The sequence below is a fragment of the Hippocampus guttulatus genome, chromosome 3, assembly GCF_054856545.1.
Source record: "Hippocampus guttulatus isolate MCC_2025c chromosome 3, RoL_Hgut_1.0, whole genome shotgun sequence".
NCBI classification, from domain to species: Eukaryota; Metazoa; Chordata; class Actinopteri; order Syngnathiformes; family Syngnathidae; genus Hippocampus; species Hippocampus guttulatus.
Genome location: NC_141263.1, coordinates 4,892,839 through 4,910,310, shown reverse-complemented (window position 1 = coordinate 4,910,310; position 17,472 = coordinate 4,892,839). Strand labels below are relative to the sequence as shown.

At 46.3% G+C, this 17,472-nt stretch overlaps 1 protein-coding gene across 2 annotated transcripts; it reads left to right on the top strand.

Annotated features, from left to right (window-relative positions):
• Window positions 1-8,889: 8,889 nt before the first annotated feature.
• Window positions 8,890-14,753, top strand: LOC147207217 (beta-1,3-galactosyltransferase 1-like). 2 transcript variants are annotated; one of them, XM_086107678.1, is made up of 2 exons: window positions 8,890-9,072; window positions 12,800-14,753. In XM_086107678.1, the coding sequence occupies exons 1-2, from the start codon at window positions 8,930-8,932 to the stop codon at window positions 13,944-13,946; spliced, it is 1,290 nt and encodes a 429-aa protein (XP_085963804.1). In that variant the 5' UTR covers window positions 8,890-8,929; the 3' UTR covers window positions 13,947-14,753. The 2 variants fall into 2 exon arrangements, with proteins under 2 accessions (XP_085963804.1, XP_085963803.1); XM_086107677.1 differs by having other exon boundaries at window positions 8,890-9,084.
• Window positions 14,754-17,472: the final 2,719 nt, after the last annotated feature.

Here is a 17,472-nt window from a genome sequence, read left to right as displayed (position 1 = left end):
CAGCCACTCGACTCGCCACGTGAGTTCTCCTTCATACTCGCGGGTGTTACATCCCACCGCTACGCGAACACAGCGTGACAAACGCTGGCTGACCAAGTAAACAAGCTTGAGCAAAAGCACACAGAGTCCCTCTTTATCATTTTGGGTGATTTTAATTTGTGCTGTCAAGCGATTAAAAAAATTGTATGATTAATTAATTAGGGTCTGTAATTAATTAATCTGTATTTAAATCTCATCTAAAAATGACTGAGAAACCCCCTATTTTCATTTTAAATTCATTACATTATTGAGGCAGATCAAAAGATTAAAGAAAAAGTGGCGTTATAAAGTATTGTTTTTCAGCAGACTTGGATAGATGCAGTCCTAGCAATTTACTTTCTGCTGTATTTGAGAGTAGTCAAAGTCCTACCTACAACCTTTAGTTTCGACCACAAGGGGGAAATATCACTGTTTTGTTTGTTTTTGTAAATCTCCAAAAAATTACAAAATAAAAATAAAATAAAACACCAGGTCCTTAAAAGTGCTGAATAATTTGACACCTCTAATTTTAATAGAGCATAAAACCTAACCATGAACTTCCCATATATAAGCGGCACAGTGATTGTTTCACCCGAGAAGGCAACATACAAGAGCACAAGAGCACAACCTCGGGCTGAACACGCTCAAGACTGTAGAGATGATCGTGGACTTCAGGAAACATTCTTCTCCACAGTTGCCCCTCACACTATCCAACTGCCCTGTGTCAACCGTCGAGACCTTCAAGTTCCTGGGAATCACAGTCTGCCAGGACATGAAGTGGGAAGTCAACACCATCTCCATCCTGAAAAGGGCCCGGCAGAGGATGTACTTCCTGAGGCTGCTGAGGAAGCATGGCCTGCCACAGGAGGTGCTACGACAGTTCTACACGGCAGTCATCGAATCAATCCTGTGTTCTTCCATCACGGTTTGGTTTGGGGCCGCCACAAAAAAGGACAAAATCCGACTTCAACGGACAGTTACGACGGCGGAAAAAATCATTGGCACCGCCCTACCCACTCTTGAGGACTTGCACACTGCAAGAATCAAGACAAGGGCACGGAAAATCCTCCTGGATCCCCCGCACCCTGCCCACCACCTTTTCCAGCTACTCCCCTCAGGCAGACGCCACAGATCCATGCGCACCAAATCCAGTAGACACTTAAACAGCTTCTTCCCTCTCGCCATTAACTCCTTAAACAGTCACTGACGTAGTCACTCTTCTTGTACTACAAATACTGCTACTGGTTACTCTAAAATGGTTCAATGATTTTGTTGTTTATGATGATACTAATGCAGCGTGTTATACCGGAGACAAATTCCTTGTGTGTTCTACATACTTGGCCAATAAAGATGATTCTGATTCTGAAGTCATTGGAACCGTCACAAGTTCATTATCAGTGAACTTTGATCTCAACCCCAACACATTCTCTCTTTCTCTGTCTCTCTCCCTCTCTCGCTCTCTCTCTTTTTATGAGACACACACATGCGTGCGTCACCTTGGAAGTGCTAAACAACAGTACAAATAGTGAATACACTTTTGAATTTCCTCGGCCGCCAATAAATGACATAATATGACCTGAACACGAAGAAAACATTTCTGCGTCACCCAGTAATATAATAAATAAATAAATAATGGCCAAGGTTTCACAAATTCTGCTTGGGTATGTTGACTTATGGGCACTGGAAGTTAATTAATTAGTAGGCAGGGCACACCCTAAACTGGTTGCCAGCCAATCGCAGGGCACACACAAACAACCATTCGTGCTCACAATCACAATAATAATAATAAATGCTCTTGCGATGCGGAGGCCCAGTCTCATTCGGCTGGGTCGTCGCAGTGCGTAGAGCCGATCAGCTTCACCAGGGCCCGCCAATGACCACGGTCATGGGCCAGGTCCGCTGCATCCTCTAGGGTAAGGCCCTGGTGTTTGAGATCCTCTCTGATGACATCAAGCCATCTGGTGTGTGGTCTGCCGCGTGGCCTTCTCCAGCCGGCTGTCGCTGGATCAAATGAGAAGATGGCACGAGTTGGGTGTTCCGGGGGTAATCGGAGGAGATGTCCAAGCCAACGGATGCGCCTCTGAGCGGCCAGTCGGGATGCAGGGGGCTGAAGAGTACGTTTTCGGAGGTCTGAGTTGGAAACATGGAGGTGCCAGCTGATGTTCAAGATGGTTCTGAGTGACCTGCTGTCAAAGCCGTCGATCCTCTTGGCCAGGGTCTTGTTTAAAGGCCAGGATTCTGCACCATACAGGAGGATGGGAAGAACTGCTGAGTTATAAATGCGCATCTTGGTCTTTTGGGACACTGAGTGGTGGCGCCAGAGGGGCCGCCACAGTGACTGCATTGCCGCGGCCGCGAGGGCGCGTCTGCGGTCAATCTCTGGCTTGAGATCGCCGCTGCTAGTAATAGTGGAGCCCAAGTAGATGATGGAATTGACGAATTGCACTTCGTCTGTGCCAAAGAACAGGGGGGAGGGGTGGGGTCCGTCACCGATGTTCATAAGTTTGGTTTTCTGCCAGCTTACTTGGAGGCCCAGCTTTGCTGCTTCTGTTTGGTATATGGAGAGAGCACTGCTGAGGTGTTGGAGGGAGTTGCTGAACAGGGTGGTGTCATCAGCGTATTCAAGGTCGGTCAGGTGGAAGTTGCCGAACGACACGCCTGAGACTTGCTCCTGGACTCGGATCATAAGGTGGTCAATGACACAGTTAAATAGGTCAGGAGCGGCCACGCAGCCCTGTCTGACCCCGCTGTTAATGGGGAACCACTCTGAGTCCTTCCCATTCACACAAACACAGCTCTCTGAGTTGTTGTAGAGTCGCTGGAACAATGTGGTTATTTTGGGTGGCACTCCATTTCTAAAGTCATCAGGCGCCGACAGGGATGGCAGCCTCGGTGACACGCTCCTTAGTATTATCCCTGTTTTTGTCATTTTCATTAGTTTTTGGCGACCCTGAGCGGCTTACTTACACGAGGGAAAAGTTGCTGCGCATTGGGGAGTCTACGCTCGGTCTTTTTTCACCAGCACACGAAAATCCACAAGGTTTTTCGGAGCTAATCGCGAGCGGAGCGCCTGCGCTGTACGGAGCATGGAAACGCCGCCGGAGGAGGGGGAAGCGAGCCGGCTCGTCAAGCTCCGGCAGCGCGGATTTCGAACCCCGCTCCCATCGATCCATCTTGCTAATCTACGATCTCTGCCAAACAAGATGGATGAACTTCTTCTCCTCACAAAGACCAACAAAACCTTTGCACGTTCTGCTGCGCTCTGCTTCACTGAAACCTGGCTCAGTGACCGCCACCCGGATTCCGCGCTACATCTACCCGGCTTCCGCCTTCTCCGAGCCGACCGCGACACGGAGCTATCAGGGAAATCGAAAGGTGGCGGGATTTGCTTCTATATCAACAAAGAATGGTGCACTGATGTCACGAAGCTCGACGCACACTGCAGCCCGGACCTGGAGTCGCTTTCTTTAAACTGCAAGCCATTCTACTCGCCACGTGAGTTCACCTCCTTTTTACTAGTCGGCGTTTACATTGCGCCACAAGCTAACGCCAACACGGCGATACAAACGCTAGCCGAACAAGTAAACAAACTCGAACTAAAATACCCAGAGTCACCCCTGATCATTTTGGGCGATTTTAATAGAGCACATCTTAACCGTGAACTTCCCAGATATAAGCAGCACATCGACTGTTTCACCAGAGAAGGCAACATTCTAGACCACTGCTATACAACAATCAAAAATTCATACCGATCGGTCGCCCGTGCAGCATTGGGTCTTTCTGACCACAATTTAATCCACTTAATACCTACATACAGACAGAAACTCAAATGTGCTAAACCGGTTGTTATGGACAGATGAAGCAAAGCTAGCTCTACAAGAATGCTTAGACTGCACTGATTGGGGCGTCTTTGAAACTTCAACGGGCACACTGGATGTATACACAGACACTGTAACATCATACATCGGTTTCTGTGAGGACATGTGTGTACCAACGAAGTCCTTCCGCTCCTTCAACAATAACAAGCCATGGTTTACTCCCAAACTCAGGCAACTCAGGAAAGAGAAAGAGGCCGCATTTAGAAGTGGAGATCGGGCACTGTACAAACACGCCCGAAACCAATTGACAAAGGAAATTAACATCGCTAAGAGAAGCTATGCAGAGAGGCTGAAAAACCAGTTCTCTGCTAACGACTCTGCATCTGTATGGAATGGCCTGAAAGCAATCACTAACTATAGAATGCCATCCCCCCAAACAGTGAACAATAAAGGTCTTGCTAATGAACTAAACATGTTTTTCTGCCGATTTGAAAAGGACACCCCCATTTCCCACACACACCCACCTCTACCAGAAACTACTCTATCTACCCCTCCACCCTCTTTTTCTCCACTACAGATCCACGAACAGGACGTGAGACGGCTCTTCAAGCAGCAGAAGATCAAGAAAGCTGCGGGGCCCGACAAAGTGTCCCCCTCCTGCCTGAAAGTCTGCGCTGACCAGCTGGCTCCGGTCTTCACACAAATCTTCAACAGATCTCTGGAGCTGTGTGAGGTCCCATCCTGCTTCAAACAGTCTACCATCATCCCAGTTCCCAAGAAATCGGCAACATCGGAACTGAACGACTATAGGCCTGTCTCCCTGACGTCTGTGGTCATGAAGTCCTTTGAACGCCTTGTGCTGAACCACCTAAAGAACGTCACCGGACCCCTGCTGGACCCTCTCCAGTTTGCCTACCGGGCAAACAGGTCTGTGGAAGACGCAGTCAACATAGGTCTGCACTACATCCTCGAGGACCTCGACAGCACAGGGACCTATGCAAGGATTCTGTTTGTGGATTTCAGCTCTGCGTTCAACACCATCATCCCGGAACTCCTCACCCCCAAACTTCTCCACCTCGGTGTGTCCCCTACGATCTGCCAGTGGATCCTCAGCTTCCTGACGGGACGGACACAACAGGTGAGACTGGGAGCAACAACATCATCAATACGCACCACCAGCACTGGAGCCCCACAGTGCTGGTGGTGCGTAGAGCCGATCAGCTTCACCAGGGCCCGCCAATGACCACGGTCATGGGCCAGGTCCGCTGCATCCTCTAGGGTAAGGCCCTGGTGTTTGAGATCCTCTCTGATGACATCAAGCCATCTGGTGTGTGGTCTGCCGCGTGGCCTTCTCCAGCCGGCTGTCGCTGGATCAAATGAGAAGATGGCACGAGTTGGGTGTTCCGGGGGTAATCGGAGGAGATGTCCAAGCCAACGGATGCGCCTCTGAGCGGCCAGTCGGGATGCAGGGGGCTGAAGAGTACGTTTTCGGAGGTCTGAGTTGGAAACATGGAGGTGCCAGCTGATGTTCAAGATGGTTCTGAGTGACCTGCTGTCAAAGCCGTCGATCCTCTTGGCCAGGGTCTTGTTTAAAGGCCAGGATTCTGCACCATACAGGAGGATGGGAAGAACTGCTGAGTTATAAATGCGCATCTTGGTCTTTTGGGACACTGAGTGGTGGCGCCAGAGGGGCCGCCACAGTGACTGCATTGCCGCGGCCGCGAGGGCGCGTCTGCGGTCAATCTCTGGCTTGAGATCGCCGCTGCTAGTAATAGTGGAGCCCAAGTAGATGATGGAATTGACGAATTGCACTTCGTCTGTGCCAAAGAACAGGGGGGAGGGGTGGGGTCCGTCACCGATGTTCAGAAGTTTGGTTTTCTGCCAGCTTACTTGGAGGCCCAGCTTTGCTGCTTCTGTTTGGTATATGGAGAGAGCACTGCTGAGGTGTTGGAGGGAGTTGCTGAACAGGGTGGTGTCATCAGCGTATTCAAGGTCGGTCAGGTGGAAGTTGCCGAACGACACGCCTGAGACTTGCTCCCGGACTCGGATCATAAGGTGGTCAATGACACAGTTAAATAGGTCAGGAGCGGCCACGCAGCCCTGTCTGACCCCGCTGTTAATGGGGAACCACTCTGAGTCCTTCCCATTCACACGAACACAGCTCTCTGAGTTGTTGTAGAGTCGCTGGAACAATGTGGTTATTTTGGGTGGCACTCCAAGGTATTTCAGAACGTTCCAAAGGGAGAGGTGGTCAACTGTATCAAAGGCAGCTTTGAGATCTATGAAGGCTATAAAGAGATGTTGGTCCTTCCGAAACTCTCTGACCTTCTCAACAATGAGTCTAACTGCGGAGATGTGATCTATAGTGGACCGGTTGGGCATGAAGCCAGCTTGTTGGGGGCAGCGATGGCTTTGATCACAATCACACCTAGGGACAATTTTTTGGAGTGTTCAATCAGCCTGTCATGCATGTTTTTGGGATGTGGGAGGAAACCGGAGTACCCGGAGAAAACCCACGCAGGCATAGGGAGAACAAACTCCACACAGGAAGGTCGGAGCTGTAGTCGAACCCTGCACCTCTGCCCCGTGGGGCCGACGTGCTAACCAGTCGACCACCGGGCCACTATATTTGTAATAAGGAATCATATTTTTCGAACTAACTGATTAACATTGTATGACTTTTTATCACATGGCACGTAGCTGGTTGAGAAACACTGAGTGAATAAAAGAGGGAACCTATTTTGGGTGGAAATCATTATATATATTTATTTGTACTTGTGCCAAGTTATAAAATGGTCTCGTATAAGTGAGTTTACTAAACTTACTTAGCTTTTGCATCTACAGTACAATCGTTTGGTCCCATGGAATGGTGGGTTTTAATTATAAACTTGGCCTTCATATGATGTCGTCTACTGCAACAGAATGGACGAACAGAAGTGAGGAACACACCCGCGTCATTTCAAATCAACTTGAAATGACGCTCACTCTTATCACTTTGGGATTTTGTACTCCTTTCTGTTATGGAATATGTTTGTGTCATTTATTTTTCCTCTGAATTCGTTTAATCTCTTTTTAATTAGCTTTCTGAAATCTAGATTTGTTTTCATACTTGTCACAATTTACAGGAACCAAAACCAAGTCTCATCAATATGGATATGCTGACGATCTTGCACTATGCTACTCCCACAAAAGCTGGCGCATGGTGGAAGAATCACTAACTGCTGATATGGCATTGATAGCGGAATACCTGAGAACGTTGAAGATATCACCTATGTTATATGTTTAGCTTAAAACTTTGTATCATAGACAGGTCGACCTTGACTATTAGGTCTCTCTCCTGAACATCCGCTACTTAAAACAAAGAATGTAGTGTGAAGCTGCGGTCCTATTTCCCCTTGAGTGATGAACAGCCCCCCAAGTGTTTTCTTTTGCGTCTCCCACCTTGGGAAAGTCCCTGAAGGCTGTCAAGTGCCTTCGAAGAGGAACCCTAATCTCAAGATTTGTGGACCAACAGATATGGTCTGTACTTTGTCAAAATGCCAAAATCGAACTTTGCTTGACTTTCTTTGTTTCAGATTTTTACATGAGGGGAAGGACTGCCCGCCCCTAATTAATATAATTAACATACTATGCCTATATGTACGTGTGACTGTAGTTGCTCGGGGCTTCCTGATGAAATCTGAGACTCACAGGAGCCCGAATCGATTCGTGTTGTGCCCTGAACGTTCAGTAAAACATCTTGCAAGAACTTCTCCATTTCCAGCCTCTGACTTTTGCACATCGACTCAGCCCGAATCAAACGAACACGCGGAGGACCTGGGGAAGTGGAGAACGGTCAAGGGGTCCCGCCGTGTCGACAACAACACACTTCCCCCTGTTTGATCATCCTCCAACAACGGGGAGACTTAAATTGAGCTTGGCAAAGACTACCACCACACCTTTCCACCTAAACAACATGGAATCCAAGCGCCAACTCACTGTCTACCTGCATGGGACTCCACTTCCACATAACCCATCCCCCACGTACCTAGGAGTGAAGCTCGACCGACAGCTCACATATAAACAGCACATAGATGCTCTTCGTGCCAAAGTAACAGCTCGAAACAATCTGCTGAGACGCCTAGCTGGCTCATCCTGGGGTGCAAACACTCACACACTCCGTACAAGTGCTCTTGCGCTTACTTACAGCACAGCTGAATACGCAACACCAGTGTGGTGCCGAAGTACCCATTCAAAGAAAATTGATGTTGCCCTCAACGACACCATGCGGATAATCACCGAATGTCTGCGTCCCACCCCCACGGAGTTCCTACCAGTACTGGCAGGCATTGCCCCGGCCAGCTTACGTAGAGAAAAAGCTACCCACTGCCTTGCTCAACATGCTGTGCTGGACAAAAACCATGCCCTAAACCAGTTGATCGCCGAGGTACAACCTGGAAAGCGCCAAAGGCTAAAATCTCGCCACCCTTTTCCTCATCATGCTGCAGAACTTCATGATTCCAACTTTAACATCCTGGAAGCGTGGAGAAGTAGTTGGGATAATACTGCAAGACCCAACCAGTTCATGGTCCAACCCAACACCGAACCCCCACCTGGCTCAACGCTACCCCGGAAAGCCTGGGTACGACTCAACCGCCTAAGAACTGGGGTAGGCCGTTTCAACGACAACATGTTCCGATGGGGTCTCGTCAAATCACCATTCTGCGACTGTGGACCAGAACTCCAAACTGCAGAACATCTCCTCTACTACTGTCCCATTCATCGACCACCAGATGGCAACTTGAACCTCACAGCACCTAATGAATCTACTGTCCAATGGCTGCAACGTCTGGACATTTAACACCGCAAAGCTGCCCTCATACGCGAGAAGAAGAAGAACAGGAAGCCTACGCTATTTTTGAACTTGTGGTTTCAAGTTTTCACGTGACAACAAAGTTTAACCAAGGAGTGGACTTTTTCCTCCCCAGAAATGATGATGCAAATGCAGCAAGGAAAGGTGGAGCAAAGAAAGGTGTGGCTTCACGATCAGGTTCACAACAACCTGCACTTTTTCCTCCACTAGAGTGAATCCCGCAGACAGATTCAATGCGTTCATGCCACAATGTAGTATTTTACTCCATCTCGTTTTTTTCTTTTCATTTTTTTGGCACAGCAAAGTTTTTCCTCTCCCTTTGGAATGGATGAAGACACATCACTGTGAAGACAGCAGAACAATGCTCAAGAGTGAGTTTGACAGGTATGGAAAAAGGTGTGTGTACATGCTATTAAGTGTTATTAGTGTTGTTCGTGCTATTATTGTTATTGTACATCATTCTTTTGTGTCTTTATAAACCTTGAAAAATGAATAGAAAAGGACAGGGTGTGAAAGAGGACAAGTTTGATGTTATATGTAATATCAAACAATAATCAAGACAAAAATAATGAGGTTGTAATCTAAAAAACACTCACCTTGTATTGCAGGCTGTATTTGTGACGTATTTTACGTTAGTTACTATCTCGTATCCAACACGGAACAAAGTCTCACGTGTATGGCAAAGTTCTCACACTCATTTTTATCATATGCCCTTGTGACTGCAAAAATCATTTCAGTGTAAAAATAGCCTTATCATATTGATTTATTGATATAAATGGGCTCAGATGGCAGGGGTATGGGGGGAGGGTGATATATCCCCCCCCCCACCTTCATGTTGATTGCATTGATGCCCCCCCTATACACACACACACGCACACACTTTTGCAACATAAGAATACATGTTTCTCAACAAGATATGCAGCCGCAGACTTGTGCCACAAGCTTGAACATGTGACAGCAAGTTTTGAGCTCAAAAGTAGTTCTGGTGAAGAAGTTCTTTGCTTCAACTTGAAAACCTCTCTTTCTGCCAATCTGTCCTCTGTTGCATGCTGGTTTTAAGTTTGGAATCGGTTTGTTCCTTTTGTTGGGGAATAGCTTCTGTAAAGTCCTTATTTATGTATCTGTTTAATCCCTTAAGATACTGTACTTGGATTTATGTAGAATCCTTGTTTTATAGCTGAGTGGTAAATATGGTGTGTGGCATTCGATAGTTGTCCCTCATCCTTTCTGTAAGTTAAAATGGGTGTCCGACAGGGGTCAGTTTTGGGCCCCATTTTATTTTCCATTGATGTCAATAATTGATGTAGGGACATAGGGCAAACAAAGGTTCATCCATCCATCTATCTATCCATTTTCAACACCGCTTATCCTGCGCAGGGTCGCAGGGCATGCTGGATCTTATCCCAGCCAACCTTGGGTGAAAGCTGGACTTCACCCTGAACTGGTTGCCAGTCAGTCACAGGGCCCATACAGAGACAGACAACCATTCACATCCACATCGTCACTGAGTGAAAACCGATCCCGCGCTGCCCGCACACATGTCCGGCGAGTATACCACTACACCATCAGCAACTCACAAAGGTTCATCTTTATGCAGTTGATCCCATTCTTTACACCTCCGCTACATCAGTGAGTGAAACATGTTCACAGTCTACGTTTGGTGAAGAGCAAAAATCTTTGATAAAGATGGTATTAAAACGTTATGATCTGAAATTTTCCTTTCCTTGACTGCCAGAAAACTGTGTAATCAATAAAAAAACTATTGATAGATTTATCCATCCATTTTCTAATCCATTTATCCTCACTAAGGTTACAGGATTGCTCGAGCCTACCCCAGCTGTCTTCGGGCAGTAGGCAGGGTGCAACTTCAAATGGTTGTCAGCCAATCGCAGGGCATAAATAGACACACAACCATCCGCACTCACACTCACACTCACACTTCGGGACAATTTCGAGTGTTACATTAACCTGCCATGCAAACAAAGTCCACACAGGAAGGCCAAAGCCAGAATCGAGCCCTGTACCTCTGCACTGTGAGGCCAACATGCTAACCAATTGACCACCGTGCCACCTTCAATTATTTAATGAAAGCCAAAAAGATTGCATATACAGATGTGGAGCACTTTCTGCCAGATGAAGAAGAAGGTCAAATTCCAATCCCAAGTGATTTCAACTCTTATACTTTGCCGATCTCATGTGACAATGTGTGACTTCTCGGTCTGAACTGGATTCAACTAGTATGTATGCATAGAGTGCCATAAATAAAGAAAGGCAAACAAAAGCACCGGTCGGGTCGGAGGAATATAACAGTCTAGCTCGAGTCACCCATACAGTATCTATGTGCCAAAGAGGCCTAACCTTACACAACAGGGGGGAAAAAATCTATGATATTTACCCATTCATACTCACCAATGGTAGTGACTTTGTGTCAGAGATTTTCTCGGACAAAGTTAAAGAAATGACTCGGCACACAGGAAAATTGTCTTCAATATCGGCGGAAGCGGATCTCTGAGAGCGAACGACGGTTAGTTGCTCCGCGATCACACTCGAGCTCCCTTCCCGCCAATTCAGACTTTTATTGTAACATACAAGGAAAACACTGCCCCCGATATTTGCATACCGCACCCCCGGTCCGGCCCCTCGGTAGTGATTGGTTACCTGTTTTAAACATTGAACCACCAGTACGTTGGCGCCTTTTCTGTCTGGTCTACATTGAATTAACATGTTGCAGACTTTGCGGATGGCCAATGTCGCCTGGGCGCGACGGGTGTTCTCAACTCGTCTTTTGTTGTTCAACCGCTGTTCCCGAATCATTCATTCCCCTTTTGTGACCGAGTTTCGCCCTCTCCCCCGTGATCGCCCACCTGCATTGAGGTGCTAATTGTGGACTTCAACAGCCCTCCGGCAGAGATGTGTTCCTCGAGCCGGTCCTTGGCCTCGAGGACCGGCTCGAGGACCGAGGGGAGGTCCTTGGTCCTCGGCCTTGGACTCGGAGTCAAGTCCTTGGCCTTGGCCTTGGCCTCGGGTTGCCGGTCCTTGGACACAACACTGCCCTCCGGCCAGTGCCTTTATGCACAGGCATTTGGGGGGTGCTGGATACGCACCCAAACGTTTCGATGTGCCCAAATTAAAATGAAACTTTAAACGTGATACAATTTTGCTCATAGATTCCTCTAACACTTTGTCAACTCAGGATGGCACTACGATAAGGAGAATATTGTTCTCCAAATCCTTTAGTATTTGGTTGAACCATAAGGTATATTTTGGGGTTCATATTGAGAGCCTTAATAAAATAAATAAAAACCTACTAACTCCCAAGTTTGGCTCTTTCTTTGTAATGAAAAAATGCTTTCCTTACTCAGCAAGGAAATGGTGAGTGCAGAGCATTTTATTATCAGTGTTGGGTGTTGGTGTTGGTGACCCACTTTATATGCGTGATTCTTCATCTTTATACAAACACACACACACACACACACACACACATATATATACAGTATATATGGTGGATGTGTTCTGCCACTCAGCTTTACTCTTCATTATATACAGATGCACCAGCTCGAGCCTCTCACTGCCCCCTGGATGACACAGAAATGATCCTCCTCCTATCTCATACACTGATTTTTATTGCTAAAGTGCTATGGGCAAACTCGTGAGGAAAAAAAAAATGCTATTCACAACACATTAACATGAACAAGAACAGAATTTGGTAAAGCAACTTTTTTATAATTTGCACCAAATTTTTGCACTGAACTTCAAGCCGCCTTCAATCGAGAATCACTCCTACCACTCAATACTTTTCAAAGTATTTTAAAATCCACCCTGAGGAAATAATGCAACTGTTTTTAACCTGATCATTCATTCATTTATGTTTTGGTGGCGGGTATTTGTGGTAATATTTGTGATGAGGGAAAAAAAGTTGCAATTTTTGCACAGATTTTCTTCCAAAATGAAAACAACAAATCCATGTTGCAAGAAACTGGAATTAGCAGACTATTTGCTTTAGTGGGCCACTAAAAATGTGTGTGGTTGGGGATCAGGTCGTTGAATGTGACACTTCGTCTTTGTTGTAGTATGTGTAATTGAGTTTCAACTTGTCTCTCTCATCTCTCAGACAGGGAATGTTGGAAGACTGGCGACACAGGAGATGGTGCAGTGCTCCACGGCCTCGCTGCCTCCTCTTCGTAGTGGCACTGGCAGTCGTTTTGTTTTATTACAGCGTAAACATAGAGAACAGTGCAAGTGACTGGAGACCCGAATGGTGGATGCAACATAATGCAACAAAATGGTGGAGTGTGCTGAAAAGAATTGGCAACATTTCTGTCACGGGAGCTGATTGGCACATTTCTCCAGAGTCAGAGGTCGTGAAAGCCGGACAAGCACTTGAAGGAAGTGACGCTGAAAGTCAGCTGCTCCCTGTACGCCGAAGCCCATACATTGTGGCTTACCCCTCTGAGTATCACTTTATTATAAATGAGCCAAACAAATGTGACGAACAGAAACCTTTTGTGGTCCTGATGGTTCCTGTGACGCCTCACAACAGACGCCATCGAGACATTATTCGCAGCACCTGGGGCGGGGAAAGTGTGGTGTTGGACAAGGTGGTCAACGTCTTCTTCCTGATGGGGCTGCATAGCGGCGAACCTGTGGAACACCTTGAAGAACAGCTGCAGCAAGAAAGCAAGGAGCATCAAGACTTGATCCAAAGTAATTTTCTGGACAGCTACAACAACCTGACCATCAAAACCATGGTGATGCTGGAGTGGCTCACCTCCTACTGTTCCGGTGCCTCTTATGCCATGAAGATTGATTCCGACATATACCTTAATGTGCCAAATCTCATCTCCATGTTGTTAAATGCACCCACAAAAAACTACATGACTGGACATGTGGCCAGAGGAGCAGAAGTACGGAGAAATCCCACCGCCAAGTGGTATGTCCCGGTGGATATTTACCCGAAAGCACAGTACCCACGTTATGCTCTGGGCCTGGGTTATATTCTGTCTTCGGACCTGCCTAAAAAGCTTGTGGCAGCTTCCAGATTTGTCAAAGCCATCTACCTTGAAGACGTGTACTTGGGGATGTGCATGGAATACCTGGGCATTCCTCCCACAGACCCTCCACATGGGAATTACTTCCATTACAGTCCGGTGCCGTACAATCGCTGTGTTTATTCCAAACTTGTTGCCACCACCTTGGATGAGCATACTAATCTCATGTGGATTTGGAAAGATTTCCATCAAGCAGGGAAGACCTGCTGATCTGTCAAAGCACGACTTGCACTAATGGTGGGCTCTCCCCGTATATGCTTTGTTGTTGTTGTTTTTAACTTTCTGACATCTCTCAACACGTTTACAGTGAGCACATGAAAAGGGAATCGGTATTTAATATCCATTGCTATTTGCCAACAACAGATGGGGTAGCACCTCCATTATCTTTCCAACCAGAGATTTGAGAAAAGCCCAAACGAAATATGTTCATGCCACAAGCAACGAAACAAAATACATTAAATGAAGCATGAAAAAATAATTTCTATTTCGTAAATTTGACACAAAGTAATCGTTTTACCAAAGTGAGACATTAATGAGCGACAAACCCGAAGTGCTACGTCACTGCAAGACGACAATAGCAGGGCGCTCTACGGAATGGTTGGGACAAATCGTGTGTGTGGGGGTGTGTGTGGGTGTATGGTGTTGTACTTTGTACTTGTTAATAATTTAGTTTTAAATACATGGATTTATTTCATGCATGTTTTTTTTATGGATCATGAAGTCATAATGTAAAGCAGGGGGGGGGGGGGGTGAACTTGATAAGCTGCACCTTCGCAAACATTTTATAATACTGTGTCTTTTCAAAATGATAAACATGTCATATATTGATCAGTTTGGTCTCCTCTGCAGTGTAGTAAATAGTGATTGACATTTCTGTCTTTATCTACTGGTTGACCTGAAATAAAAATGTGCTGGCTGCTTCTTGTGGTGTTGAAATTTGACATTTTTCATCAGAACATTGTGTGTAGAAATGTTCAAAAGATGCACCAATCTCTATAATAAAAGTACATTGCCTAAGTGTGATTTCATGTAAGTGCAGCACTCAAACCGTGGAGGATGCCGTATTAATGTCTTAAGCTACAATTGAATGACCTGTATGTCCATGTCTCCAAGCATTACAGCTTGCTCTTGTGATTAAAAAGATGTGTTTTAACTCGTCTTCAACTTGATGATGTTTTGCGCACACAAGAATAGTTCTTGTGTGCGCAAAACACGTTTTTGTGCTCAAAATGTCCCCTTCCATACTTGTAATTCACAAATACAAAGTAATCCAAAACAATTTGAAATGTGGACTCGTCAGACCACAGAACACTTTTCCACTTTGCATCAGTCCCCCTTAGATGAGCTCGGGTCGAGAGAAGCCGGCTGTGTTTCTGAGTGTTGTTGATAAATGGCTTTTGCTTTGCATAGTAGAGTTTTAAGTCGGATGTAGTGCCAAACTGTATTTACTGAAATTCATTCATTCATTTTCATATCTACATTCATTCATTTTCCGATCCGCTTAACCTCACAAGGGTCGCGGGAGGTGCTGGAGCCTATCCCAGCTGTCTTCGGGCAGTAGACGGGGGACACCCTGAACCGCTTGCCAGCCAATCGCAGGGCAATTTACTGAAATTGGTTGTCTGAAATGTTCCTGAGCCCATGTGGTGATATCCTTTATACATGGATGTCAAGTTTTGATGCAGTGCCGCCTGGGAGATCGAAGGTCACAGGCATTCAGTGTTGGTTTTCGGTCTTGTCGCTTACATGCAGTGATTTCTCCGGAACCTTTTCATGAGATCATGGACCATAGAGGATAAAATCCCTAAATTCTTTGCAATCGTAATTGCAAACAGATTGTCCTTAAACTGTTGGACAGTTTTCTTACAAAGTTGCTCATAAAGAGGTTAACCTCACCCCATCTTTGCTTGTGCATGATTGAGCGCTTCAGGGAAGCTCCTTAACTACCCAATTATGGGTCCCAATCATTGTTCGCAGATAGCCTGTTCACCCGTGGGATGTTCCAAACAGGTGTGATGAGAATTCCTCAACTTTCTCAGTCTTTTTTTTTTTTTAAATACCTGTCCCAGCTTTATTAGAACATGTTGCAGGCATATAATTCAAAGTTATTGATTGTTTGCACGTCACGGTGGGCGACTGGTTTAGCACGTCCGCCTCACAGTGCAGAGATGAAGGATTCGATTCTGGCTCCGGCCTTTCTGTGTGGAGTTTGCATGTCCTCCCTGGTTAGCCAAATATGCCAAATTATGGCGAAAGAAAGGATTTGTTAATGATCCGAAACACAAAAGCTCATCTGGGTAGCATGATGGAGGCAATGTCATCGCATGGACTTTCATGACTGCTTCTGGAACAGCTTCACCTGTCTTTATTGATGATATTGAATAGGTTTATATGCAATCAAAATTCGGGCTACGGTCAAAATTCCCATTTGTGATGTTACAGTGTCTGTGTATTCATCCAGTGTGCCCGTTGAAGTTTCAAAGACGCCCCAATCAGTGCAGTCTAAGCATTCTTGTAGAGCTAGCTTTGCTTCATCTGTCCATTTATTCACAGTCTTAACAACCGGTTTAACACATTTGAGTTTCTGTCTGTATGTAGGTATTAAGTGGATTAAATTGTGGTCAGAAAGACCCAATGTCGATCGGTATGAATTTTTGAGTGTTGTATAGCAGTGGTCTAGAATGTTGCCTTCTCATTTCTAAAGTCATCAGGCGCCGACAGGGATGGCAGCCTCGGTGACACGCTCCTTAGTATTATCCCTGTTTTTGTCATTTTCATTAGTTTTTGGCGACCCTGAGCGGCTTACTTACACGAGGGAAAAGTTGCTGCGCATTGGGGAGTCTACGCTCGGTCTTTTTTCACCAGCACACGAAAATCCACAAGGTTTTTCGGAGCTAATCGCGAGTGGAGCGCCTGCGCTGTACGGAGCATGGAAACGCCGCCGGAGGAGGGGGAAGCGAGCCGGCTCGTCAAGCTCCGGCAGCGCGGATTTCGAACCCCGCTCCCATCGATCCATCTTGCTAATCTACGATCTCTGCCAAACAAGATGGATGAACTTCTTCTCCTCACAAAGACCAACAAAACCTTTGCACGTTCTGCTGCGCTCTGCTTCACTGAAACCTGGCTCAGTGACCGCCACCCGGATTCCGCGCTACATCTACCCGGCTTCCGCCTTCTCCGAGCCGACCGCGACACGGAGCTATCAGGGAAATCGAAAGGTGGCGGGATTTGCTTCTATATCAACAAAGAATGGTGCACTGATGTCACGAAGCTCGACGCACACTGCAGCCCGGACCTGGAGTCGCTGTCTTTAAACTGCAAGCCATTCTACTCGCCACGTGAGTTCACCTCCTTTTTACTAGTCGGCGTTTACATTGCGCCACAAGCTAACGCCAACACGGCGATACAAACGCTAGCCGAACAAGTAAACAAACTCGAACTAAAATACCCAGAGTCACCCCTGATCATTTTGGGCGATTTTAATAGAGCACATCTTAACCGTGAACTTCCCAGATATAAGCAGCACGTCGACTGTTTCACCAGAGAAGGCAACATTCTAGACCACTGCTATACAACAATCAAAAATTCATACCGATCGGTCGCCCGTGCAGCATTGGGTCTTTCTGACCACAATTTAATCCACTTAATACCTACATACAGACAGAAACTCAAATGTGCTAAACCGGTTGTTATGGACAGATGAAGCAAAGCTAGCTCTACAAGAATGCTTAGACTG

Bases quoted from the DNA above. Each gene is read 5' to 3' on its own strand.
- LOC147207217 (XM_086107677.1), top strand. From the start codon at position 8,930: ATGCCACAATGTAGTATTTTACTCCATCTCGTTTTTTTCTTTTCATTT. The intron at 9,085-12,799 runs GTGTGTGTACAT...CTCATCTCTCAG, and splicing joins TTTGACAGGTATGGAAAAAG to ACAGGGAATGTTGGAAGACT.